The sequence below is a fragment of the Muntiacus reevesi genome, chromosome 1, assembly GCF_963930625.1.
Source record: "Muntiacus reevesi chromosome 1, mMunRee1.1, whole genome shotgun sequence".
NCBI classification, from domain to species: domain Eukaryota; kingdom Metazoa; phylum Chordata; class Mammalia; order Artiodactyla; family Cervidae; genus Muntiacus; species Muntiacus reevesi.
The window spans coordinates 25,439,602-25,467,417 of record NC_089249.1 but is presented as its reverse complement, the minus strand read 5'-3'; the positions used below and the strand labels follow the sequence as shown (position 1 = coordinate 25,467,417).

General features: G+C 38.1%; 1 protein-coding gene across 2 annotated transcripts in view; it reads right to left on the bottom strand.

Moving 5' to 3' along the window:
• The window catches only part of TMTC1 (transmembrane O-mannosyltransferase targeting cadherins 1), a 294,332-nt gene that overhangs the window by 124,606 nt on the left and 141,910 nt on the right, over nt 1-27,816 (bottom strand). For both annotated transcript variants that reach the window (XM_065939883.1, XM_065939889.1), the window contains exon 8: nt 12,999-13,188. In XM_065939883.1, coding sequence (XP_065795955.1) covers nt 12,999-13,188 — 190 coding nt within the window. The remainder of the gene's footprint in view (nt 1-12,998; nt 13,189-27,816) is intronic.

Below are 27,816 nucleotides of genomic sequence, written 5' to 3'. Positions count from 1 at the left end.
AAGCTATTCCCAATGGGTTTTCTGTTTAGAGGAACTTACTTTAGCTGCCTTTATCTCAGGTCATTCTAATTACATATTTCATGGTTTTCTTCAAACAGTATGGAAAGGGTAGGCTCCTTTAAATAGAAATGTCATGTTCTCAGTGGAAATAATAAGGACAGAATGATTCCAGGAGTTACAAAAACATCTTTTGACCTTTTTAAGTGTTTAAAACAATCAGAAGTATTGCAAGGCTAGGTGGTAATAAATTGCTTTTATGGCAGTATGAATCATTAAGTTAAAAGAAATAATAGGATGTGTTAATAATTAAGATTATCACTTAAAAGGTGACAATAATTCTGAATAAAAGCAAATAATAATATAGACTATAAAATCGTGCTGAGAATCATAAAGCATACAATCAAGAAAAATAAAACTGTTACTGATGTCTAAAACTCCTTTTTCCCATTACACAACTATCTAGTTCTTTCATTAACAATTTGAGTGAGGTTTCAAACTAAGGTATAAACATCAGAGGAGTAAGTAAGTCACTTTCTTATTAAAGAGTGTGACTTGTGAAAATGTAACTGCCCTTTGAAGGCAAAGAATAAAACAAATTATTTAATGATATGAAAAAACTCCTGTCAGGCCGGATCAAAAGCCAAGCAGAGCATCACAACCAAACTGTCCTACATGAGAAAACTCTGCACACGGTTCAGATACATCACAAAGAGAAATGACTTCCTAGGTGAGGTACTAACAATGGACAACAAAGCATGCCTTGGGAAGACTTTGCACAGGGATCTCTGATTTTCAGGTAGCCACTGAATAAAATCTTGCATTTCCAATGGCCATTTTGTTTCAATACCCAGGACTGAGTGGAATGGAGACAACTAGCAATGACAGTAACAGGTTTTAAAAACAAAAATAAAAGAAAATGATTCTTTTCTTATTATCTTGCCTATTCTGGTAAGCTTTCAAATATCTTTAAAATCTATAGTATTTCTATAATTTGGAGGTTTAGGTGATGACTCCAATGCTCATTTGTAAATAACTTGGTGATATTTGTCACTATTTTCTTTCTCTCGATTAATATTCATTTTTTTAACTAAGTAGTTTTATGTTAGGATTCTTTCTATTAGATTTGAATATACCTACTTCCAAATTCTAAAATATGTTTAATCATTAAAAAAAATCTTCAAGTATGTTACTACTATTAGATCTCAGGCCAAGAATTTAACCTGTTACCTAGGATGGAGGAAAAGGGGGAAGTGGGAGAGCAGGATCAATCTGTGGTAGTATTATAAATATTTTTGATGATCTAAAGTGTAATTGTAAGTTGAAATATATATAATTTTGAAAAAGCAGTCAACTGGGTTACATTTTGTTCAAGTCTGGTTATTCCTACAAAATGGAAATAAGAGCCCTGATTGTGCTCCTGACTTTGAACTGTGATGATTTCTAGATGATGGTAATGGTGATGATGATGACAAAGGAAAAAAAAAAAAACAACTGCCAGGTACTCAGTGTCCCCCACGTGCTGGCCACTGTGCTGAGTGTCCAGCATGGCTTGCCCTGGTTCAGCCTCACAATGGCTTGACACTACGGTGTAAGAACAGGGCTAACCAAGGTGAGCTCACAGTGGGAAGGGTCACAGCCCGGCCTGACTCAGGTCAGCACTAATCACTGTAGTCTGCGGCCTTCTCTCATCCGGCCCTGGGACTCTGGATCTGGAACTTGGGGCCGTACTCCTCCACATCTGGGCTGCCTCCAACCTGGAGGGGACTAGCTCCCACTTGAAGATGATCATTACGAATTTAGCTTAGACTACCAGATGAAATTATAATGACTGAACATAAGTCATAACTTGTATCATATATGGCAAAGCAGTGATGTAAAAGCATGTAGGAAGAGGCAGCAGCAATGGATCTTTGAATGTGTTTCATTTTAAAACAAGGTGCAGATTCAACTTCTCTACTTTCCAACATCACATCTGAGGAAGCGGTAAACTAATTCCAACTTTCATCAGAAAAGTGATAGAAGCTGAAATCTGAGCTTTAGATCACGGTCAAAATTGACTACAAGTACTGACTTGAACCCCTTTCGCTAGGTGAGGTGAGGGACAGGGAGGCCTGGTGTGCTGCAGTCCACGGGGTCACAAAGGGTCAGACGGGACTGGGCGACTGAACAACAGCAGGCTTGGAAAACTGTGACCCAAGTAGCAGGATGTTATCACTACAGGCAAAAAGAGGCAAGTGGAGAAGTGAGCTGAGGGCAGTAAGAAGAGGCTGGACCAACTAGGCTGGCCAAACTTGAGACAGGGAGACCTCTCAGACAATGGCTCTCCCGAAGTATTGGTGGTCACACACAGATGGACCGTGGCAAGACGCCACAGGGCCTCTTCTCTCAGTGCCTGCAGGGGCCCCGAGCAGGACAAACCGGGCTGGGAAGATTGGACCTGTAATAGTATGAGGAGGATTCTCATAAATTGAGGACAGAAAAAGGATAGAGAATGTGAAGCTTTCAGAGAATGGGAACTGAAAAGAGAAATGTAGGCCAGAAGAAAAGGAAAATACCCATCAATATTGGCACAGAGCCATTCACCATTAACTGCAATCTTCATTCCTCAAGTTCAATTTTATTTTACCATTTGGTATATTAAAACATGATATTTATTTTACCAGGCTTCATAATGGCTATTCTGGAATTTAAAAGAGCTATTCCACAGTGATCTATATGACACAATAATACCTTAACGTACTGTTTGGCTAAGCTAAATGAAAACTAACTTCCAGAAATCTGAAGGCACACTTTATTTCAACCCTGTGAATCTACAGTAGTACACCAGGGGTCAGCTAATTTATGCAACAATGGTGGAGTAGAATAGTTGTGACAGACTATATGACAAAGCCTCAAATATTTATACCTAGTTCTTTGCCAAAACGAGAGAAAAGTTTGCCATTTCCTCTTGCTCTGTCATACTGTATTATATTTATTCTCATAAGTTACTCCCGTTCCAAGTACTTTGGGGAATAAGGCAAAAATGTCAATGAGAAAATAATCACTTTCCTATTTTCCCTCCTTGTTGACATGTGTGGGGGGTTTAATAAAAGAGAGATCTTCTGTTTGTCCATCGACTTGCTCTTTCACTGAGTATATTGATGGGGCCTGTGGTAACACTAGCATCAATTCAGTTCAGTTCAGATCAATCACTCAGTCATGTTCAACTCTTTGCAACCCCGTGGACTGCAGCATGCCAGGTCTCCCTGTCCATCACCAGCTCCCAGAGCTTACTCAAACTCATGTCCATTGAGTCGGTGATGCCATCCAACCATCTCATCCTCTCTCATTTCCTTCTCCTTCCGCCTTTAATCTTTCCCAGCATCAGGATCTTTTCAAATGAGTCAGCTCTTCGCATCAGGTGGGCAAAGTATTGGAGTTTCAGCTTCAGCATCAGTCCTTCCAATGAATATTCAGGACTGATTTCCTTTAAGATGGACAGGTTGGATCTCCTATCTGTCCCGTCCAAGGGACTCTCAAGAGTCTTCAACACCACAGTTCAAAAGCATCAATTCTTCAGTACTCAGTTTTCTTTATAGTCCAACTCTCACATCCATACACGACTCCTGGAAAAACCATAACGTTGACTAGATAGACCTTTGTTGTCAAAGTAATATCTCTGCTTTTTAATATGCTGTCTAGGTTGGTCATAACTTTTCTTCCAAGGAGCAAGTGTCTTTTAATTTCATGGCTGCAGTCACCATCTGCAGTGATTTTGGAGCCCCAAAATAAAGTCTATCACTGTTTCCATTGTTTCCCCATCTATTTGCCATAAAGTGATGGGACGTGATGCTATGATCTTAGTTTTCTGAATGTTGAGTTTTAAGCCAACTTTTTCACTCTCCTTTTTCACTTTCATCAAGAGGCTCTTTAGTTCTTCTTCCCTTTCTGCCATAAGAGTGATGTCATCTGCATATCTGAGGTTATTGATATTTCTCTTGATTCCAGCTTGTGCTTCATCCAGCCCAGCATTTCTCATGATGTACTCTGCATTTAAGTTAAATAAGCAGAGTGACAATATAAAGTCTTGATGTACTCCTTTCCCAATTTGGAACCAGTCTGTTGTTCCATGTTTAGTTCTAACTGTTGCTTCTTGACCTACATACAGATTTCTTAGGAGGCAGGTCAGGTGGTCTGGTATTTCCATCTCTTTAAGAATTTTCCAGTTTGCTGTGATCCACAGAGCCAGAGGCTTTGGCATAGTCAATAAAGCAGAAGTAGATTTTTTTTTTCTGGAACTCTCTTGTTTTTTTTGATGACCCAACGGATGTTGGCAATTGGATCTCTGGTTCCTCTGCTTTTTCTAAACCCAGCTTGAACATCTGGAAGTTCACGGTTCACATATTACTGAAGCCTGGCTTGGAGAATTTTGAGCATTACTTTGCTAGCATGGAGGCTATTCAAGAGCAAGGTTGGAAACAGACATGAAGGGAGATCCCAAAAATCCCACAGCTGCCTCCCAGAGAACCCCCACCCAGCCCCGCCTTTCAATTTCCATCAAGTCATCACTGCTGGTCACCTTCATGGGGAAGGCTGCACATTCATTCCCAGGCAAACCTGAGAATCTGACTGGTTTTCAGGGCCCAGAGATTCAGCCAGTGATTTGTGCTTGTCTTAAAGAGAGTGATGTGGAAGACTATGAATGGAAAACTTTGGACAAAGCTGTGATCCCTACTGAAAATGAAAACAAAACGACCAAACAAAGCCAATCCTTAAAAACTCATACCTGAGGGAGGAGACTTCCCTGCTTAACGTGTGTTCTCAAAGCACACCTTTTTGTTGAGGTCATTATTAGGAAAGCTGGCTATCATTTACTTCCCTCTTTTTTCCCTTAGGTTTTAACTTTTACAAGCATCCTCATTATTATAAAATATACAGAAACTTAACATCTCAAGATTCTTTATGAAAATGTAATGGAGAATCAATAGCATAAATTACTCTTAAATATAATTTAGTGGTGTTTCCTCTGTCACATTAAAGGACATGGGAAAGGACAAATCTAAAGAGCAGGACCGATGGTATTAACTCCTTTAAACAATCCAAATTAATCCAAACTTTCCTGATCTATATCACTATTTATTGCAAGTCAATAACCTGAAGAACAATCTGTAGGAAAAAACTAAGTACATTTTCAGCCTATTGTTCTCCTGGTATACAGACATACACTAATCACAGGTAAGAATGGAATAACCAGCCTTCATGTCTTAAGTGCTTTTAAACTCTACTGTACACACCTTCCAACAAAGTGAGTATCCTCATCACAATGAGTGAGAGCAAATTAGTTCATTTTAAAAGTCATTGTTAAAAAGAATTCAATCTAATAATGAATTTCTAGATTGTTCTCTACATTAGGGACTATGGGCCCAGATGCATTCCTCATGAACAAAGGGTGTAAATAGGAAAGGTGATGGAAAGACACAGAATAAGACGAAGTTCATATTTAAGCTCTCAGACAAAAGAAAGCTCTTTTATGATGAATAATAAGAGACTTCCTGAAGTCTTACATTTCTTATGCCATAAAAATGGGACAAATTAGAAACAATCTTTAAACCTTTAGATTCTTAGCCCTGGTTCTCCCACTCAACCCTGGACAAGAGCTTGTCAAAATTCAAACATCTGAGATGAAACAATTTGCAAAGTAGAAACAGAGACATAGATGTTGAGAATAAACCTGTGGATACCAAGGGGGGAAAGGGGAGGTGGGATGAATTGGGAGATTGGGATTGACATGTATACACTACTAACACTATGTTTAAAATAGATAACTAGTGAGAACCTACTACAGTGCTCTGGGAACTCTACTCAGTGCTCGATGGTGACCTAAATGGGAAGGAACTCTAAAAAGAGAGCATGTGTGCACATGTATAACTGATTCACTTTGTTACACAGCAGAAACATCACACTATAAAACAATGATATTCCAATAACAACAACAACAAAAATTCTAACATAGGCTCTCTGAGTTCCTTTACCTACAGGGACACTCCAACTGGCTGTGGAAGTGGCCTGGAACGGCCTATAATTTATAATGATGTGCAACTTAACTTACTTGCATGAGAGAGAATTTGCTTTTGCTTTCAATAAGTGCAAGAAATGTGCAAGGACAAATATTCAAAGCAGGCCTGCAGAGAGTAGGACTCTGGTTGTGGCTAGGGACTGGGAAATAATGGCTGTTTTATTTCTTAACATGTGGTACTCTGTAGCTTTGTAATGTCAACATGTTTTCCAGAAAAATTCATTAAGTGTAAATACAACTGTAACAGGGTAGATTATGTCCCCCTCCTCCAGTGTCCTGGTTGATGACAAGGTAAGATAAAAGAAGTGATGTTGGTAAACTGGAGGAGAAAAAAGAGCGTAAGCATATATATTGCCCCAAAGTTATGCCCTCCCCCCAAAACTGGTTAATAAATATTAGCAAAAGAAATTTGTGTATGTCTTACACATGCATTGTGGATGCTAAGACTGCCCTTTAACTACAGCCCTCGCCTCCTGCCTTCCACACACACACACACACACATGCACACACCATCATCTCCTTGAAATCATTTCATTTGGCTCGACTTTGGCCCACTTTGCTACAGTCATGTCAGCCTCCCTGCTGCTCTGTAAACTCTCTAGTACTTTCCTGCCTCGGGGCCTTGGCACTTGCTTCCCTACTGCTTGAAATAATCCTCCCCAAGCAACCAAATGGCCCATTCCTTCACTTCCTTTATCTCTCTGCTCAAGTGTCATAACATCTGTGAGCTCAACCCTGACCTCCTCACAGCCCCTACCGATGCCTGGCACGTAAAGACAAATTTCAAGTGATTAAGTGTAAGATCCATGTAGGCAAGACCTTCATTCTGTTTACTGCTGTAATCCTGGCAAAAAGTAGATATTCAATCAACATTATGAGAATTAAAGAGGAAGAAGTAGTGAGGCTAAAGAGAACATACTCTCCTCTGAGTATAAGTCAGGGTGGATTTTGTATGATTGAGAATCAAACAAAGGTGAAAATTAAAAGAAATATTTTCCATGATTCCCAGGACTCAATGTCTATGCTTGTTTATCCAAGCATTTTCCCCCTAGTAATGTATCATATGGACTTATTATCTCAAAATTTAAAGACATATTCAGGAATCATAAAATAATTTCAATACAGTAATATAGTACACACATCATTTGTAAATATTCTAGGTGGAGAGAGTTGGACTTATTTTGCTGATATTACTGCAAACATTTCTTCCACTGTTCCTTTTTAGCACAGAAGAATATCTGTAAGCAGTACCTCTATTTTAATAAAATCTTGGTTCTACTGCTTATTATCATGAGTCAAAGCCCTGAGGATCATATCCTTAGTGACTGATCATCACATAGAATAAATAGGATTATCCCCACTTCAAGAAGTTACTAACTAGCAGGACAATCTGACTTTTAAGACCTTCCAGTGTGTAAGTAGATCAAGAACAGAGAGGCCAGGCCACATAAACACGAGCTAGATGCCAAACCTCTGTCTCCAAGCTCTGAAAGAAGAAAATGTAGAAAGTGCAAGTAGCCTCCAAGAATTGCCCGAGGCTTTAGTTAATGTCTGCAAAGAATTTTCAAGATGAAAGCCATCACAGAAGAGCTAAATCTTACCATCACCACATCTGGAATGCTTTGCTAATATTTTTCCTAATGCAAGAAAGTGACTTTGGAACAAATTCCATGAAAGAAAAGGACTAATAGCCTTCCAACAGAGAAGTTTCTACTCACTTATCATGTTATCAAAGACACCCTGGGGACAGTCAAGGCTTGCCTGGGTGTGTAGGGCTCTATTGCCATCATGAAGGTGCATCTTTAACATAATGTGACCAAGGCGGCAGCCTGTGGGCGTGCAACACTCCTTTTAATTAGTTGGGAGGGAGCCAAGAAAAACCCTTCCTGACATACCGGTCCAGCACTCCACTATATTTGCTCCTGCAGATCAATACCAATATAGCAGGCATGTCAAACCACAAGGAAAGGCCGACTCTAATAAAACAAACCTTATACTGACCCCCTAACACTTCATACTGGTATTGAGTATGGTCTTTTTATAGGCTTTAGATATAGTTCACCCTAAAAAAAAAAAAAAGATTCTGCATACCAAAATATAAATAGAGTTGCTAACTTTTTATGGTTTTATTCATTTAGATAACAATAAAATTTAGATAATAAATTTTGGAGGTAGCAACTCTTAGTGTTAGAAACATGACATTAAACAAAGTAGAAAATAATTTCTGTCCTCAGGGGGTTTACTACTCTAATTGGCAGAAACACATTATATAAAATCACAAAATCATATAACATTTTAGAAATTGGAAGTATAGTGAAGAAAAAGTTTAGTGAAAGGGAGCTAAGATGTGGAGTAGAGGGTATATGTTTGCATTTTAAACAGGGTAGTTATGGTAGGCTTTACCACGAAGGAAAACTTTGTGCTCATATAAAAAATTAACTCAAAATGAATTAATAACCTAAATATCAGAGCTAAAACTTATGAAACTTTTAGAAGAGAACAAAGTCAGAAATCTTTATGACCTCGAATGTGATAACTGAGTTTTAGATTTAACACCAAAAGTAATGAATAACAAAAGAAAGCAATCAGACTTCATTAAATTAAAAAAACTTCTGTGCATTAAAGGACATTATTAACAATGTAAAATGACAACCTAAAGAATGGGAGAAAATATTTCCAAATCATTTATCTGTTGGGAATTTAATATTCTGAATTCTTATAACTCAACATCAAAAAGACAACCCAATTAAAAAAAAAAAAAAAAGACCAAAGGACTTGAATAGACATTTCTCCAAAAAAAGATACACAGATGGCCAATAAGGAAGTGAAAAGATGTTCATCACTGATCATTAAGGAAATGCAAATCAGAGCTATTGGGAGATACTTCTTTATGACCACCATACTTTAAACAAAATAATACAAAATCCGATATTATTGAGCCATAAAAGGAACAGAGTATTGATACACACTATAATTAGCATGAATTTCAAAAATACTACGCCAAGTGAAAGAAGTCAGACATAAAAGGTTACATATTATATTTTTGCAGTTATTGTATAATTTATTTCATATTCAGAATATTCAAATCCATAGAAACAGAAAGCAGACTAGAGGTTACCAGGGGATGAGGTAGGGAGAATTGGGAGTTATTACTTAATATGCATGGGTGTTTTTAATAAAGTTATGAAAGAGCTCTGAAATAGAGCAGTGAAGTATTCAAGATTGTGAACACACTAAGTACCACAATACCGTATACTTTAGAATGGTAAAATATATGTCATGCAAGTTTCACCTCAAATAAAAAAACAAAGACTTTTTCATCACATTTTTAGGATCACATAGTATGTTTTATATTTTACTTTCAGTTATGTATTCATCTCAATCTTTAATCTAGTTGCAACATTTTAGTATTTTTTTAACATAGCTTTATTGATACAATTCACATACAATAGAATTCACCCATTTTATACGTATATTCTGGTGAGTTTGGGTAAATGTATGTAGTTCAACAACCACAACAGTCAAATTTTAGAAAGCATTCAATACCCCAACAGTTCCTTCAAAAGTTATGGTCAACCCCCAAACCCAGGTTTTTTGTCATTATAATTCTGCCTTTTCTAGACATATAGGAAAGGTAAAATTATAATGACAGACATTTCATATGAATGGAATTAAACAGTATGAGATCTTATATGCCAGGTTCCTTTCACTTAGTATTTGAGGTTCATTTATGTTGATTTATGCATCAGCACATTATTTGTTCCTTTAAAATTTTCAATAATTTACTGCATTAAGTTTATCCATTTACAAGGTAAAGTCACTAGATTATTTTTATTTTTCAGTTAGTACAAATAATGCTTCTATGAATACTTACTTGTAAGACTTTTGTATAGACAGAAGTTTCCATCTCCTTTTAGTAAATACTGAGTAGAATTATCTGTTTTATGTTTAACTTTTTATTAATAACAAACTGCTGAATATTCCCAAAGTGACTGAACCATTTTTCATTTTCACCAGTAATACATGAGGCCTCCAGCTGCTCCCCATTCTTGGCCAACACTTAGTATTGTGAATTTTTTAAGTTATAGTTATTCTAGAGGATGTAGAGTAGTTCTGTTTGTGGTTTTAATTTGAATTTCCCTAATGACTAATGATCCCAAGCATCCTTTCATGTGTTTATTAGCCTTTGTGTATCTTTTCTTGTGTAGTATCCATTTGTATCTCTTGAACAATTTAAATGAGCTGTTTTTCTTATTCTTAAATTTTAACAACTCTTTAAATATCCCAGCAAACATTTTCTCCCAATTTGTAGCTTGCCATTTGATTTAATTAACATTATCATTTGAGGAACAAAGCTTTTAACCCTAACGACATCTAATTTACCAATTTTTAAAAAATAATTTACAGTTTATGTATCATAAAAATCTTTGTTGGACCCAAATTCACAAAGATCTTCATCTATTTCCTTTTAGAATCTTTGGTTCTGCTTAACTCTTTTGTTTAGGACTATACTTCCCTGGTGGCTTAGAGGGTAAAGTGTCTGCCTGCAATGCGGGATCATGCAATGCGGGAGACCTGGGATCAATCCCTGGGTCAGGAAGATCCCCTGGAGAAGGAAATGGGAACCCACTCCAGTACTCTTGCCTGGAAAATCCCATGGACGGAGAAGCCTGGTCGGCTACAGTTCATGGGGTCACAAAGAGTTGGACACAACTGAGTGACGACACAAGACACGTCATGATTCACTTAAAGCTACTTTCTAAATGTATAGTATGAGGTAAGGATTAATTTGGTATTTCAGTATCTGCTATTTAAAAGACTATCCTTTCCCCATTGAATTACCTTAGTAACTGTCAAAAAACAATTAAGCTTGTATGAGTTTACTTACATTTACACTTTGGAATCTGAATTCTATGCCATTTTCTACTGACTGTTTTTTCCTGACTTTGGGTCATACTATCCTATTTCTTTACATGTCCAGTAATCTGATTAAAAACCATATATAGTATGCCATACACTATGCTGTTTTTGCTGTGTGCTCAGTCGCTTAGTAGTGTCCAACTCTTTGCAATCCCATGAATTACAGTCTGCCAGGCTCCTCTGTCCATGAACTCTATTCTAGTCTGCTCTTCTGAAATCTGATGGTTTCCTGTTTAATATGTGATAAACTAGCCTGGACACAAATTGAAAATCTGTAGACAGCTGAAAAAATTTTTTTTCTTTTTTTTCTGTGATTTTCCTGACTAACCATCTGCCCTCCATACTCATCCATAGCCCTGAGTGGGACAGAGAAATTCTGAGGGTGACCATGCATTAGAGTACATTCAGCTCTAGTAACCACTGGAGCTGTCAGCTTTTATTTTTCTCTTGGGGACCAGTGAATAGCAAGCTCAGTACCTACAAAGGCCATGCACTGTAGCTGATTTTGACAAGAATCCTATACCAGGGGCATAGGAAAAACTCAACTAGAGTAAGACTAGAGAGGCCTTGAGGCCTCTGCTGGAGCAGGTGAGGCATCAGTGATGGTAGGAACAGGAGGCAGGCCTGAACTGCTATTCCAGTTTAAAGTTTTCCACAGCCACACCAACACAGTGCTGGGTTGCTATTCTATCTTTGCAGGTGGGATCCTGGGAGCTATGAAGTAAAACCACATCTGATTCTGGGTTATCTTTATTTGATGCTTTGTAGTGGACTGGCATAGGTTTTGAGCTCCCTCTCTGCTTATGGTCTTCCCCAGCTGTGTACAATTTGTTTCTGGGGTGTTAGTTTCCCCTGATTAGCAGTGGGTTGCCCAACATCACACATGTCTTGTCCCATGACTAGGCTCAGCACGGATATCAGCACAGATATCAGCACGGATATCACCTGTATCAGGTACTGGGGGCAAACTGAAGTATACTGACTTTCTTTTGGGTTTCTTTCTTTCTTCTGCCTGAATCTCCTGGGGAGTATCTTTTGTGCCAGCATATCTTTGAGATCAGCCAATGATTTCAACAGAGATCAAACACAGACAACTCCAGCCAGTGAAAGTTCTACCCTCTACCACCCAACCTGTATATGTGCTAAAGAATTCATTCAAATTTGCAGCAAATAAGTAAGCCTTCCCAGGCTTTCAATTTGTGCTTTCTACGGCATCCTATGTGCACTAATTGTTTTCGCAGTCATCCATGAATGTGTGGAGAGTGTATCATCTCAGCCCTTCTATAGCTCTCTTGCCTCCTAATCCTCCCTCTTAAATTTTTAGCTGCTCTGCTATTTTCCCAACCAAATCAGCCACCTTCAGTCAGTAAACCTGTGGATTTTTAACATCTTCTCTGGGGGTATAGGAACATCTTGAAACAAGAAGCATCTTGCCCAAGGCTGTAGCCATTTTTAACAAGTAAATATTTTCGAGTTCTTTGCCATCTTTGATCATTTTTCAATGTTACAGTTAATAATTTTTCCATATTCCAATATTTTCCCAAGTTTCCAATAATAAAACTATTAATAAAGCTTTGTAGTAGTATTTTTTGTAATGAGAATCACCCAACTAACTCAGACAGGCATTCATTAATGTAAGTAGAGTCTTAACCATATTTTAAGCACTTACAACTATGTTGTCAATATCTCACTTATCATTACATGAAATAAAACAATTGCATCAAAAAATAGTCAATCACTGCAGGAAAAAAAAATTTCTCATTTGTGAACATTAAATTTCAGATCCAATTTCTAAATAGTTGGTGGAAACAATGAAATATATAATTAAGATAGCCTTGATCTCCTAGCCCCATTAAAATCTTCAAAATATATATCACCTTTCTGGACAATTTTTAAAAAGCTTTTTTTTAGACAGAAGGATAAATTCAATTTAGACCCACATTTCCTTGGGGAAAAAAAGCATTACTGAGTATACAGTATCTCTCTTCCAATGCAGTGTTCATTTAAATGTTAAGAAAATTACCTTGAAGGCTGCTAAACAATGAAGACTCAGCAAGGCCATCACAACTGCCAGAAGGATGGTAGCTCCGTTCCGTATGTCCCAAATGGTCTCTACCAGAGGAATACTGCCCACCTGCCAGTCATAGCACAGAGTAACAGGTGCAAGCAGAAGCCACACGTTGAAGGCCAAGAGGTAGGAATACGTAAGGAATCTACAAAGAGAAGAAGAATCACTAAGACACAACTCGAGATCCATGACATTCTGAAAACATTCATTTACCATGTTTCTACTGAATAGTCTATGCTAAGAATGCTATAAAAAGAGAAGGTAAGATGGAAGACCATTCATTCATTTAGTCATGAAACTGACCATTCTGGAATACATCTAACAGCTGCTAGTCACTGTGGTAGGTGATGAAGAAGAGAGTTTCCATGACCTATTTTTAAAAATTATCATATAAATACATACATAACAACTGAGATAAATGGTATAAAAGTTTGATGAAAGTATATGACATGAACTGCTGCCTCGTTGGGTACAATTCCGTGGGTAAGAGACATTTGAATTGTCTCTTTTTAATAATGCCCCAAATCCTGTACTAGATATGAAAATATTAACCATTTAAAATAGAGTGATCCATTTTGAACCATCTCAAAAAATCAAAATATCTGTAGTAGGGAAATAAAGTCTCTCACAAATCAAGGGGCTAACCTTCAAGAGGAGGGACATACAGCTGTCCCTGATAATAATAGCCAGGTGAACCTCAGGAAGGAAAATAATGAATGGAGATATTACTCCTGTTTCCTGGCTGTGTCTAGGCAGTAAGGTAAAGCAAAAGGCATCCTAACTGATCCCCTTCCTTTCTGCTCAGAGGAAATGGAATTTGTTTAAGCTTGTTCAGTCTACACAAATCATTAAGTAGTGTTCAAGACCCTTGAAAACTGCAGAACCCCAGCACACAGCAAACTCCATCCACGTCTCTGCACTAAGGGATGGCTGAACCCCAGTATGGCTTCTAGCAGCAGCAGACCATGTCCCCAGAATGACCCCAGCCCCTCCATTAAAATGCCAGCCTGAGAAAGACAGATCATCATTGCCTGGAGAATTGACTTCTTTTCTGGCCAAACCATGACAAAAGGCCCCCAACCTCCATTTCCTAGAGTATTTACTACAAAGCACTTATGACTGGGAATATGTATCTCCTAAAACTCAGATGTAGTTCTCAAGGACCCGAGAGTTGTTCCTTTAAAATGTCATCACCAGGAGCATGGGGCCTGGCTTCCAGTCTGCTGGAGGACAGAATCCTAACTGTGATAACTGCCAGTCAGTAGACACAGCCTGAATGCACTTGGAGGATCAGTCCCAGTTTGCAAACTGCCTCCAGCCCCCGACCATTCTCTCTTTAAAATACTTAGTCACCTCTGAGCAAATCAGGATGGAGCTCAGCCCCTGTTCCCAGGAATTACTAAATGAAGTGTGCTCTTACTGCTCTGCCTCATGTCTAGCTGGGTTTATCTTTAAAATTCTGTATGGAACTAAATCAAAGAGCTAGATAAATCCCTTGTTCTTAAGGAATGTAAAATCCAATAGTAAAAATAAGATATATAGAATTAAAGAGTCATGAGGGCGCAGAATGTGAAGAAGAGACCTCCCGCATCATCAGGTCCTTTTAGAGGAAATCTTAGATGGGCCAAATCCAATGCTAAGAGTTAGTTCACCTTAAATTTTCAATTAAGTAGCTCTGGATTAAAATACCCTTCCCAGACCTTCCCAAAGTATCTCCTTTCCTTCCCTCCTCTTGTTCCAAGGTTGGCAGTGGAAAAATCATTAACAATGATCAGGAGAGGCTCAGAGATAGGAGTTATTCACTGCCTTCACTGCCAAACCCCAGCAGAGAAATGAGTTAGATGTTTCAGTTTCAGATGTTTCAGATGTTTCAAAACTCTCCTCTCTGTTGTTATTTTAAATAAAATATTAATGCACAGACAGTGCAGTAAAAGGGACTTCCCTGGTGGCTCAATGGTAAAGAACCCACTTGCCAATGCAGGCGATGTGGGTTCGACCCCTGGGTGGGGAAGATCCCCTGGAGAAGGAAATGGCAACTCCAGTATTCTTGCCTGGGAAATTCCATGGAGAGAGGACCCTGGTAGGTTACAGTCCATGTGGTTTGATGAAGTCCATGCTTTGTTATTTAACAAAAATACAAACAAAAAGTCACCATATCCAATTTAGGTTTGGGCCTATGAGAATGCCAATTCCATGGAAAGATGATTGGGTTACTCAAGGCTTCTTTTCATAAAGATTCTAAGCTGATGTTATTTACTTCTTAGCTCAGTAAAGACTCTTCACGACTTGGCTTTAAAGGAGAATGTACAACCAACAAGCTTAGCAGGAAAATTATGCAGCTGTGTCACTCAGTTACATTCCGGCTCTTAAGAAATTATTTTAAAAAACAGTATCCCCTTCTTGATGTAATAGATCTAGGCAATGATTATAAATGACTGCTGAAATTATTAGATGAAAAGTTGATGGGTACTTTATAATGGATGATCCAGCTATATCAGGTGCCTAGAACTTATTAATCAATTTTAAAATCACAGAAAAGGAAACTAACATCTTGATGTCCTCCTGATGGATTATGTGCATTACCATCTATAAGACAGTCTTGCCAAATAAAAAAGAAAATTAAACTTAAATCTAATCAAGCCCTGTATTACTAGTTTATATCAAATACAGAAAACACCAGAACATGTTAAATAATACCACAGGAAGCAACACACTAAATTCAGAGTGTAACAGAACAAATGATGGCAGCGGCAAAGAAAAAATGGGAGAGGGCACAAATAAATAAAAAGACTTAAGAGACATATCAAACAAAATGCGGATTTTGTTTAACTGTGAATTCAAACAAACTGCTCTTAAAAATAACTGCTTATGAGACAGACAAAATTGAAATGCTGGTTAGACATGCTAATAGGGAATCATTGTTAATTTGTAAGTGTAGTGACAGTACTATAGTTCCTATTCTTTAAAGGTTCTTGTCTTTTAGAAATACACATAAAATATACACATTTAAATGGCATGATGACTGGGATTTGCTTCAAAATTATAGACTAAAACAAGGGGGAAGAACTGGGTGGGAATATGAATGAAATAAGATTAGACATGAACTATTATTGTTGAAACTGGATAATGGGTATGTACAGGTTCTTTACATTATTTTCTCTCCTTTTGTACTTACTTAATATTTTCATAATAAAAATGAATTTTAAGTAGCAACAGTAAAGGTAAAGAATTGTAATAGTAATAGTAAAAGTAATAGTAAAGGTAACAGAATTGCCGCAGGAATGCTTTCTTATCTTATATTTGATTGCAGCTTGATTATGGAGTAGATGCAAATGCTATGTAGAAACTTTTAATATCCAGGCCACATTTTGCCATTGCCCTGAAAGTTGTGCTCAGTCTCTTATACTTTCTAGATTTGCAATACCATAATGATAAAAAGCAGAGACATTACTTTGCCAACAAAGGTCCATCTAGTCAAGGCTATGGTTTTTCCAGTGGTCATGTATGGATGTGAGAGTTGGACTGTGAAGAAAGCTGAGTGCAGAAAAATGGATGCTTTTGAACTGTGGTGTTGGAGAAGACTCTTGAGAGTCCCTTGGACTGCAAGGAGATCCAACCAGTCCATCCTAAAGGAGATCAGTCCCGAGTGTTCATTGGAAGGACTGATGCTGAAGCTGAAACTCCAATACTTTGGCCACTCATTAGAAGAGTTGACTCATTGGAAAAGACCCTGATGCTGGGAGAGATTGGGGGCAGGAGGAGAAGGGGATGACAGAGGCTGAGATGGCTGAATGGCATCACCGACTCTATGGGCATGAGTTTGAGTAAACTCCAGGAGTTGGTGATGGACAGGGAGGCCTGGCGTGCTGCGATTCATGGGGTCACAAACAGTCGGCCACGACTGAGTGACTAAACTGAACTGAATGATAAAAAACAAATATTAAGGATAACATTTTTCAAAAGTCATAATTTCAATATAGTTACATATATATTTTTTTAAATGCTCAACTTTGACTTTTTACATGGATTATAACAAAAACAGATTTAAAAATAAAAGCAAACCATGGAACTAAAAAAACCAAACTTTCCGTTCTTGTAATACTAGAAACTATTAACTTGACTCAAGACTATTAACTTAACCCTTCTTTATTTTTGTTAGGTATAGTTGGTTTATAATAATATGTTAGTTTCAAGTGTACAGCACAGTGATTCTAAATTTTTGTAGATTATACTCCATTTAAAGTTATTATAAAATGTTGGCTACAGTCCCTGTGCTATACAATGTATCCTTGCCACTTATTTGTTTTACATGTAGTAGTTTGTACCTGATTTTCTACCCTTAAATTGCCCCTCCCCTTCCCTCTTCCTACTGGCAACCATTAGTTTGCTCTGTACGTTTGTGAGTCTGTTTCATTATACTCATTGTTTTACTTTATTTATTAGGTTTCACATATAAGTGACGACATTCAGTATTTGTTTTCCTTTGTCCGACATTTCACTAAGCATAGTACGCTCCAGGCACATCTAATCTGTTGTGAATGGCAATTTTGTTCTTTTTCACGACTGAGTAATATTACATCGTAGGTATAGGCATGGGTGTGTGTGTGCTAAGTCACTTCAGTTGTGTCTGACTCTTTGCAACCCTATGGACCATAGCCCACCAGGCTCCTCTGTCCATGGGGTTCTCCAAGCAAGAAAGCTGGAGTGGGCAACCGTGCCCTCTTCCAGGGGATCTTCCTGACCCAGGGATAGGTCTGAGTCTCTCATGTCTCCTGCATTGGCAGATGGGTTCTTCACCACTAGTGCCACCTGGGAAGCTCTGTATGTATATACCACAGCTTTTATATTTTTATCTATTCACCTTTTGATATACACTTAGGTGGCAGCCCACTCCAGTACTCTTGCCTAGAAAATCCCATGGATGGAGGAGCCTGGTGCAGGCTACTGTCCATGGGGTCGCAAAGAGTTGGACACGACTAAGCGACTTCACTTCACTTCTTCACTTTAGGTAGCATCCATATTCTGGCTATGGAAATAATATTTCTATGAACATAGGGGCGCATGTATCTTTTCAACTTAGTATCTTTGGGGTTTTTTGTGATATATACACAGGAATGGGATTGCTCTTCTTAATACATAAACATTATCTCCAGAAGCTCTGAGGCATCCACCTACCTTTTATGCATATGAATTCAAATCAAGGTTGCAAAGAGACTCCTTAAATACTATTTGAAATCCTGAAACAGCATTGTAAAATTTTTGCAAATTTAGGTATAAAGAAGTCACTTGAAATCATGCCAAATGCTAATTACATTCTAGGAGGCTGTGCTAGCTGTAGTCAGCAACTGATATATTTCTTTTTAACTCATTGACTATGAATTACATTTCAAACTAATCATCTTGTTTATTTCTGCTAAAATTTCAGAAATAAAACAATCTGTTGAGTATCTTTGTCCTGTTTGGTTTTCTTTTTTAAAACAGGAACAAAAATAAAATGAATTATTTATCAATTTTCTACCATGAATTTTACAAACAAGAGGAAATTGACTAGAATATCAAGAGCATCTTGGTAAAAGTGAAAGAGGAAAGTGAAAAAGTTGGCTTAAAGCTCAACACTCAGAAAACTAAGATCATGGCATCTGGTCCCATCACTTCATGGCAAATAGATGAGGAAACAGTCGAAACAGTGGCTGACTTTATTTTTCAGGGCTTCAGTATCACTGCAAATGGTGATTGGAGCCATGAAATTAAAAGACGCTTACTCCTTGGAAGAAAAGTTATGACCAACCTAGATAGCATATTAAAAAACAGAGACACTACTTTGCCAACAAAGGTCCATCTAGTCAAGGCTATGGTTTTTCCAGTAGTCATGTATGGATGTGAGAGTTGGAGTATAAAGAAAGCTGAGTACTGAAGAATTGATACTTTTGAACTGTGGTGCTGGAGAAGACTCTTGAGAGTCCCTTGGTCTGCAAGGAGATCCAACCAGTCCATCCTAAAGGAGATCAGTCCTGGGTGTTCATTTGTAGGCTTGATATTGAAGCTGAAACTCCAATACTTTGGCTACCTGATGCGAAGAGCTGACTCATTTGAAAAGACCCTGATGCTGGGAGGGGTTGGGGGCAGGAAGAGAAGGGGACAACAGAGCTTGAGATAGTTGGATGGCATCACCGACTCAATGGACATGGATTTGAGTAAACTCTGGGAGTTGGTGATGGACAGGGAGGCCTGGCGTGCTGTGGTTCACGGGGTCACGAAGAGTCAGACACACTGAGCAACTGAATTGAACTGAACTGAAGTGCAAAAAAATACACATAGAATCTGTTGTTTTTCTTTGAAAAAACCTTTTGGCAAAGAAATATCATGAGCCTAACATATTTCCCTGTTCTAGTAAGATGCCTGTGATAGGTACATTTGAAAAAATCATACACTGCAAGCAGAAATGTACAGCACTTGCTTGTTTTATATAAAATGTTTCTGCTCAAAGGATCCTTTTTCTTTCATTTACAAAATCCTCCATCATTTCATAAATACATGTCACTGGGTCCACTGTATACACAGTGCATCTTCTCAGTTAAGGCACTGGCTAACACTGTCTAAATAGCTGAGGTGTAAACCATGGTACCTCCACAGTGGAGTACCCCATCTTTCTCTGACTCCGCCTCTGCCCTCCAGATTTTGGTGATCTGTCCTACCCCTCCCAAGACTATCCCTTACTTTCATCCTCATAATTCCTCTATTTCACTGATGCTTCAAAAGGGTCTCCACAGTGGAACTGTGGAGAAATAACGACAGGCCTTTGTAGGCAAAACATGCTTATTACCATCATTAGCATCTTTTCCTGCTTATAACCTTCTCCAGGACAAGCCAAAGAAAGTCATTTCCTGAACGAAGTTCTTAATGAATAGGAGACCCTCACACGAATTCAGTAAATGTTGAATAATTACTCTGGGCACTTTTAGAGGTACTGAAGGGTAATCAGAGCTAGCCCCTGTCCTCCACATGGGCAGCACCAGTGGTGAGAAGACAAGTACACATTACATGGTTGGGAAACAGTGAAATACAGACAGCAAAATTCAATGGAGTTCTAAGAAATGTAATGAAAAACAGAGGATTAACGAATGCCTTCCTATAATCTATGAGGAACTTAAATAGGTGGAAAGACAGCAGACAAAGAATCCAGGCAGGACCACAAATAAAAATGGCTTCAAATTGTAAATGAATATGACTTTCTGAGGACAGTTAAAAATGTGGGTAAACTAGAAAGTGCTAGGTGTTCAGTCATGTCCAACTCTTTGGGACTGCATGGACTATAGCCCATCAGGCTCCTTTGTCCATGGAATTCTCCAGGCAAGAATACTGAAGTGAGTAGCTATTCCCTTCTCCCAGGGATCTTCCCAACCCAGGGATTGAAACCAGGTCTCCTGCATTGGAGGCAGATTCTTTACCATCTGAGCCATCAAGGAAGCCCATGGGTAAACTTGAGCATAGGATTAAAATGAGTAATATAAAAATGATAGACTGCCTCTGCTAAAATGAAAAATATTATGAAAAATACTATGCTGAGTGTTGGTGGGGATGTGGGAAAACTGGGACTTTGAAACACTACTGTGAATTGAGCCTACTTTATGATCCAGCAGTTCTACTCCTAAGTTTATTCCAACAGTGATATACATATATTTTAAGCAAAAGACATTTACAACATTGTTCACAGCAGTACTACTATTATTTTTAAATTTTATTGAAGTATAGTTGATTTACATTTCAGGTGTACATCAAACTGATTTGATGTATATATATTTACACATACATATATTATGTGTATATATATTCCTTCTCAGATTCTTTCATTATGGTTTACTACAGGTATATATTTCTCTGTGCAATACAGTGGGTCCTGGTTGTTTATCTATTTTACATACAGTAGTATGTATCTGTCAATTCCAAATTCCTAATTTATCCCTTCTTTCCTTTCCCCTTTGGTAACGATAAGTTTGTTTACTATGTCAGTGCCTCTAGTTCTATTTTGTAAAATAGTTCATTTGCATCATTTTCTTTTTAAATTTTATACATAGTGGTATCATATAATACTTGTCCTTCTCTGTCTGACTTACGTCACTTTAGTATGATAATCTCTAGGTCCATCCATCTTGTTGCAAATGGCATTATTTCATTCTTTTTATGACTGAGTAATATTCCATGATGTGTGTGCATGTGTATATATTAACATTTTCAAACTGATGTCCATCCACAATAAAATCAATACCTATACTGCTATATATTCATTGACTGGAAATCCATCCAGCAATGACAACAAATGCAACAGGGATGAATGATATCATGGGTGATGTGGAACAAAAACAGATGACACAAAAGAAAAGGAAATCATAAAAACCACCTACAGATAAGCATGACCTGACCCCCAGCACACAGGGCTGGGACAGAAAGTCACAAGGCAAGCCCGGCTGAATGAGTGGAGTAGAAGCTTGTCTATGGCCCTCATCTCCTAGCTCCTTGGTGTCAACAGAGTAGAAAGTGCTAGACAACCCTTGTAAGAATCAAAAGATCAGAAATTAAAAATAGAACCAGACTTGTGGGAACCAGAGCCAAGTGGCCACACGGTGGGCCCCCCTCCGGGCCCCAGGCCGTCTAATGGCTGCACAGATTCTCTCGGTCCTTGCTCCACCTCCTCCCTCTGCTCCTGGGCTCCTCACTCATGCTTCTCATAACTGAGGCTGTGTGGGACCATCAAGGCTGCCCAGCTCTCCTGTCCTCTTGCCTTCACACATCTGTCACTTCAGTCTTTGTGGCCAGTTGCCTTACTCTTAGGTTTCAAAGTCCTAAGATCTGACTGGGTCACCTCATCTCTTAGAATCAACTCTCACAGGTTGGCTGAACTCTAACTCCTGATCCTTCAGGTCCCAGTGAAGGTGTCACTTCTCCTGACAAGTGTTCCCTGTCACTGCCCCCTCCCAGGGCCAGGCTGGAGTCCCCTAGGTGAGTGCCCGCAGCCTCGGGGCGTACACATATCCTGTAACTTCCTGTTAACATGCCTGACTTCCCACTGAAACAGAAGCTTCTCAGGGACAGAGCTGAGTCTTACTGATAGTTATCTCCCCAGCACTCAGCTCTTTAAAGAAATAGATCTTAAGAAATTAGTCTGATAGTAAAATAATACCTAAAAATCTAAAAATATTTAAATTTGATAATTTTATTTTGACCTGAGGCAACCATACCTGCTAGACTTCTAGTTGTCCAGGCTTATAGCTAAAGGGCACAGACTGAAGATTCTGCCCTCGTGTGGCCCCCTTACCACCTTGTGCAAAATTGGATCCTGGGACACCATTCAGGACTGAGAAGAATCTGAGTAAAGGTACTCACTCCCTTCACATGTCACACAGCATCATCATAAAACTAGGCTAGGCTTACTTTTTCTTATTTTGCATTAAACTGTGATAAATATAGTTCAAATGAGAACTCCTGCTACATGACAAACTATATAAAGTGAATCTGAAATGTCACTAAGTCTCTTTGATCTTTCTAGTGCACCATTAATACAATTATCTTATTAACAGAGACAGTCTTCTCAGAGCAGAAAACATGAATTTCAACATCCAAGGTTGTCAGTAACAATTTCTTACTCATTTATCTGCAAAAAATTAAGTAATTCCTTCTGCAAAGTAAATACTGGGTTCATTTCTTTTCTAGAGTCTGTTTCTCTCTATAAAGCATTTAACATCTTTATTTCAGACCAACATACTTGCTTCTCATTGAGCACAGGTGTAAACAGCAGGTGTAAACAAACTGCACATGAGCTGCTGATCTTACATCAGGTGCAGGTTCCATATTCCACACAGAATCCTGGTGGTCTACTAATGAACTATATCCAATTTCACTGAACATACTTTAAGCATGAACAGCATTTTCCAGTGCTTGCATATAAGGATTATCTGATCCCAGCTCATTCTCTATGAGGTGAGTGTTACCTTCCTTCTCGCAGCAAGGGAAACAGCCACAGAGAGGCAGATTGTTCAGTTCACTGCAAGAGACCCTCTGGAGACCCTGCCTAGTAGGCAGGATTTTCTGGCCCACGTACAATGCAGAAAATTGAATGGAAACATGATTGTCAAATACTGGTATTTCATGGAGAAACACCTGCCTGAGATTCTGACTTATTCCTTGCACAGCGCCACCTGGGAGAACCTGAGTATGTATACCACAAAACCCAAGCCATTAACTCTTAGTTGAAGCAGGGCTGACAAACCTAAAACCAGCATGCAGTCTTCTCTATAGCACAGCAAACAGATGCCTGAACTGATGGAAATGCTTGTCAGAGCATCACACAGCAAGAAACAGGATCCATAATTTAAAAGCTCGGCTTTGGCATTTTATTCATTAAGGAAAGCAATTTTTGCCTTTATGTTCCATTGTTAGCAAAAAATAGAAGATTCATCTCTAATTTTTATCAGCTTCTCATGGATTTAATATTATAATGGAAACACAATAAGTAAATTTAAAGGATTGTATTTTTTCTTGAAGCAGAAAAGTGTCAATCAGTGATCCAGCATTTTCAACCCCACTCCCTAGTCCACAGGTAGAATCTGCCACTTCCACAGGCTCCCCTTCTGACTCCCTCCTCTTTCCTCTTCCTTGCTTCTCTCCCCTTCATTCCCAGGGTCCAAGACAAATTAGAGGAATTACTATTACACAGTGTCATTTCAGTTCGGGAAACTACACTCAGTGACTTTGATCATCTCTTTCATCTCCAAGCTATTTTTCTAAGAACATAATACAAAATATATGATGGGACAACGCCCACCTTGTAGAGAGGTCTTTAGCTACAAAGGACACAGTTCATACCTGAAGATTTCAAGAGTAACACCTCACCCCACCACCACCACAAAGGTGCTGATCAAATAAAGAATTATCTCACCCAATGTTATACCTATTCAAATAGAATTTCTGCAACCTGAAGCAGAAAGTCTTATTTTTAGCATACTTGCCAGGTTGATTCTGATATTCATTCTAGTTCAGCGACTATTGCTTTAAAAATCAGAATAACTTCAGTTTCATTTCATGTATGGAGACACTGCTAGTTGCTGAAGCAAGAACAGAGCAATGCCTTTTCCCTACCTCTCTTTAAGCACACAGTTGTTTTGTTCTTAGAAGTAACTTAAATTTCACTTGTTCAGAGTTTATTATTAGTCCCCATGTTAGGGACTTAAAGGACTACAAACATTGTAAGGCATAGTGCACTAAAGCTGTAACTATCAAAACCTAAGGTCTCATGCCTGTTTGAAATTACCAACTAAAAATGGAGACAGAAAAAAAGCTTCTTTTGAAGGATGATATTGACTTCTATCTTAATCTCATTATTTCATATCTTAATGTCTTCCTACAAAATAATACATGCTTTTTCTTGTATAGCCGAGCTGCAGAAACAGATCTACCCACCTAAATGGATATATTTCACCTGCTTATCCAGAATCACATCTCATGAAAAAAACATGATGCTGATAGGAGGCCTTAAATTCACTGAAAAATCCAATTTTATCTGTTTCCTGAATTTGAAAGACAGCTATTTTCAATATTAGAAAGGCCATAGTTCTTCGGTTAAGGATATACTGCTTGATGTTCTGTCTCCTTTGAATCAAGTAAAATAGAAAACCTGTTACTAGGCAGCAGGCGGTGCCTTAAGAGTGAAAACAACGTTATCTCTTCTGCAGGCTGTAGCCCGATGTGGAAGCCTTACTTAACTCAGGCTTTTGTTTTTATTTTTAATCCAAGATTTACAAAAGTGTGTTAAGTCACAAAATTGAAAGTCAAAGCACCACATTTCTAAAGAGACACATATAAAACATATGACTAAATCCTGTGCTAAATGACAATTTTCTGACAGAACAAGCTGCTCAGAGACCTACTCCCTCACTCCTCAAATGTGAGTCCTCCATAACCACAGAAACAGAATCTCTGGGTACCAGACCCAAGCACTGATGTTTCAACATGATTTACAAGTGTTTTTGAGATGCATGCAGGTTTCGCAAGCTGTTTCGAGTAAAATCATAAAGCCCAGGACAGCTGTAACCAGGGCATAAATTTGGGTGGTATTATAATTTATAAGAAGCAACATAAGCATCCATGGTCTTGGTCCCCAAAGGACTTCTTTTTCAGATGGCACTAAGTCAGTCTTGACACCAAAAGGCAGAGTGCAAAATCTCCACCACTGAGAATCAGCTGAATAAAACAGATGTGGCAGATTAGAGGAAAACAGCCAGATCAGAGGCAGAGGCAGGCTGCAGAGTAAGCTGTGTCTAACTCCACTAGCCAGCCTACCTGTCCTTCTAAGAGCTAGGCCAAGAACCCCACCACTTGTTCTAGGCCAGTGCTATCCAACAGAAATATAATAAAGTGTGCATATTTTCAACATTTTATTAGCTATGATAAAAAGCAGAAATTAGCATGCCAAATTAATTTAATAGTATATTTTGTTTCAAGAATATACTCAAAATATCATTTCAACATGTATATATTTAATGGGATATAATCAACCGTCCCGGTAAGGGAGTCTTAATAGAGGACGTTCCCAGACACCGGGAAACCCTCGCACTGGCGGGCCTGGGGGAAGTGTTTGAATCTCGGAGGGATATAATCAATATAAAACTATTACTGAGATGTTTTGCATCTTATCATTCTTATAGGATTTTGTCTTCAAAATCTTGTGCATATTTGATTTATACTTAAAGTAGATCTCAATTCAGACTAGCTGGTAGCCTCACGTGGCCCTAGCAGTAGACACCACAGATCTACATAATCACTCTGGCCCTTAGTCCCACTCTCCACCTCTCCCCACACACACTTGTTCTTGGTTTAACATTTAACTTGGAACTTCTACTCTAAACTCACCTGCAATCCTGGGCTTTAGCCCCTATCTACATTCAAATCCAATTTCAAAATTTTTTAATCTCAGGTGTCCCAAATTGCTAACCTGTTTCGTTTTGTTGTCTCTGTTCTAGTACATGACTTTTGTCTCCATTCACTTCTTTCTACCTCTGGTGAAAACTTTCAGCTCTTGTTACAATAGAAATTCCACGTGGGATGGGAGGCAAAAATTTTCTTAAACTTGCTTGTCAAGAGAAAGTTGGGCAATCAAAATACAATATTCTCCCTGTTCTTCAACTTATAAAGATATATTTCTTCTCAAGTCAAAAGCAGAAACATATACAATTCAACGTCATGTCATTTAGCTGACCCACACAATCTCAATTACAGATTGGAAAAGTCATTGATCAGTCACAGAATTCCTGACAGTTAGTATGATTTCCAAACAATCTGAATGCCTGGGATAAAATGAAAAGGAAAAAGATTAAGGGTTTGTTGACAGCATATGGCAAATAATGATGACTCCTCCATTCTGTATGGATCTATCCTGTTGGCTGGATACACCCAAAAGTCAAAAATATAAAGCCAAATTCTAAAAGACCTCTGAACTGCTGCTAATGTAAACTGGACCAAAGTACAATTTAAAATATTAAAAACATAATCCTGTACAAACACACAGTGAAGACTAAACACATAATGTATTAATTAGGGAAACAGACCCTTAACAAAGCCAATTTAAAAAAGAATTTGAGCTAGGCAAAAGCCATCTTAGATATAACATCAAAAGCATAAGGAATAACAACCAAAAAGTGGATAAATCAGATTTCATCAAAGTTAAAATCTTTTGTACTTCAAAGCATTTTTTGTATGTGTGTGCTTCAAAGTTAAAATCTTGTGTGCATCAAGAAAGTGATACAGCAACCCACAGAAAGGTAAAAAATGTTTATAAATCATATAACTAGACTATATAAATATCACATTTAGAATACATAAAGACTATTATAACTCAATAACAAAAAGACAAATAACCCTATTAAAAACTGGTCAAAGTATCTGAATAGACATTTCTCCAAAGAAGATATACAAATGGCTAACATGTACATATAAATGTTGTCTATGTCACTCTCACTAGGGAAATGCAAATCAAAACCACAATAAGATGCCATTTCATACCACTTGTAGGGCTATAATCAAATCAACAACAACAGAAAGACTGTCAAAAAGACAAGTGTTGAAGAGGACATAGAGAAACCAGAATGTTCATATACTACTGGTAGAGATTGTTTTGGTAAACAGTCTCACAGTACTTCAAAAAGTAAAATACAGTGTTAACATATATGACCTGGCAATTACATGCCTAGCTACATATGTAAGGGAAACGAAAACTTATATTCAAACAAAACCTTGTACCTGAATGTTCATAGCAGCATTATATGTAACAGCTAAAAAGTAGAAACAACCCAAATGTCCATCAACAGATGAAGGATAAAAAGTGATATATCCATGCAATGGCATACTACTGTAGAATAAAAAAAAATACTTATCTATGTATGCTATAACATGATGAGTCATCAACACATTTTCCTAAGTAAAAGAAGTCTGTCACGAAAGATCACATTTCATATAATTTCAATGGTTCATGTCCAGAAGAAGTAACTCTACAGAGATAATTCTACAGAGATAAAAATAGATTAGTGGTTGCCTAGGGTTGGGGGACTGGACTGAAATGGGAGGCGGCTGCTAATGGATATGAGGTTTCTTTCTAGGGAGATGTTTTAAATTTGATTGTGATGATGGTTGCGCTAAACTTTGTGAGTATACTGAGAATGACCAAACTGTACATTGGAAATAGATGAATTGTATGGCAGGTAAATGATATTTCAATAAAGCTATT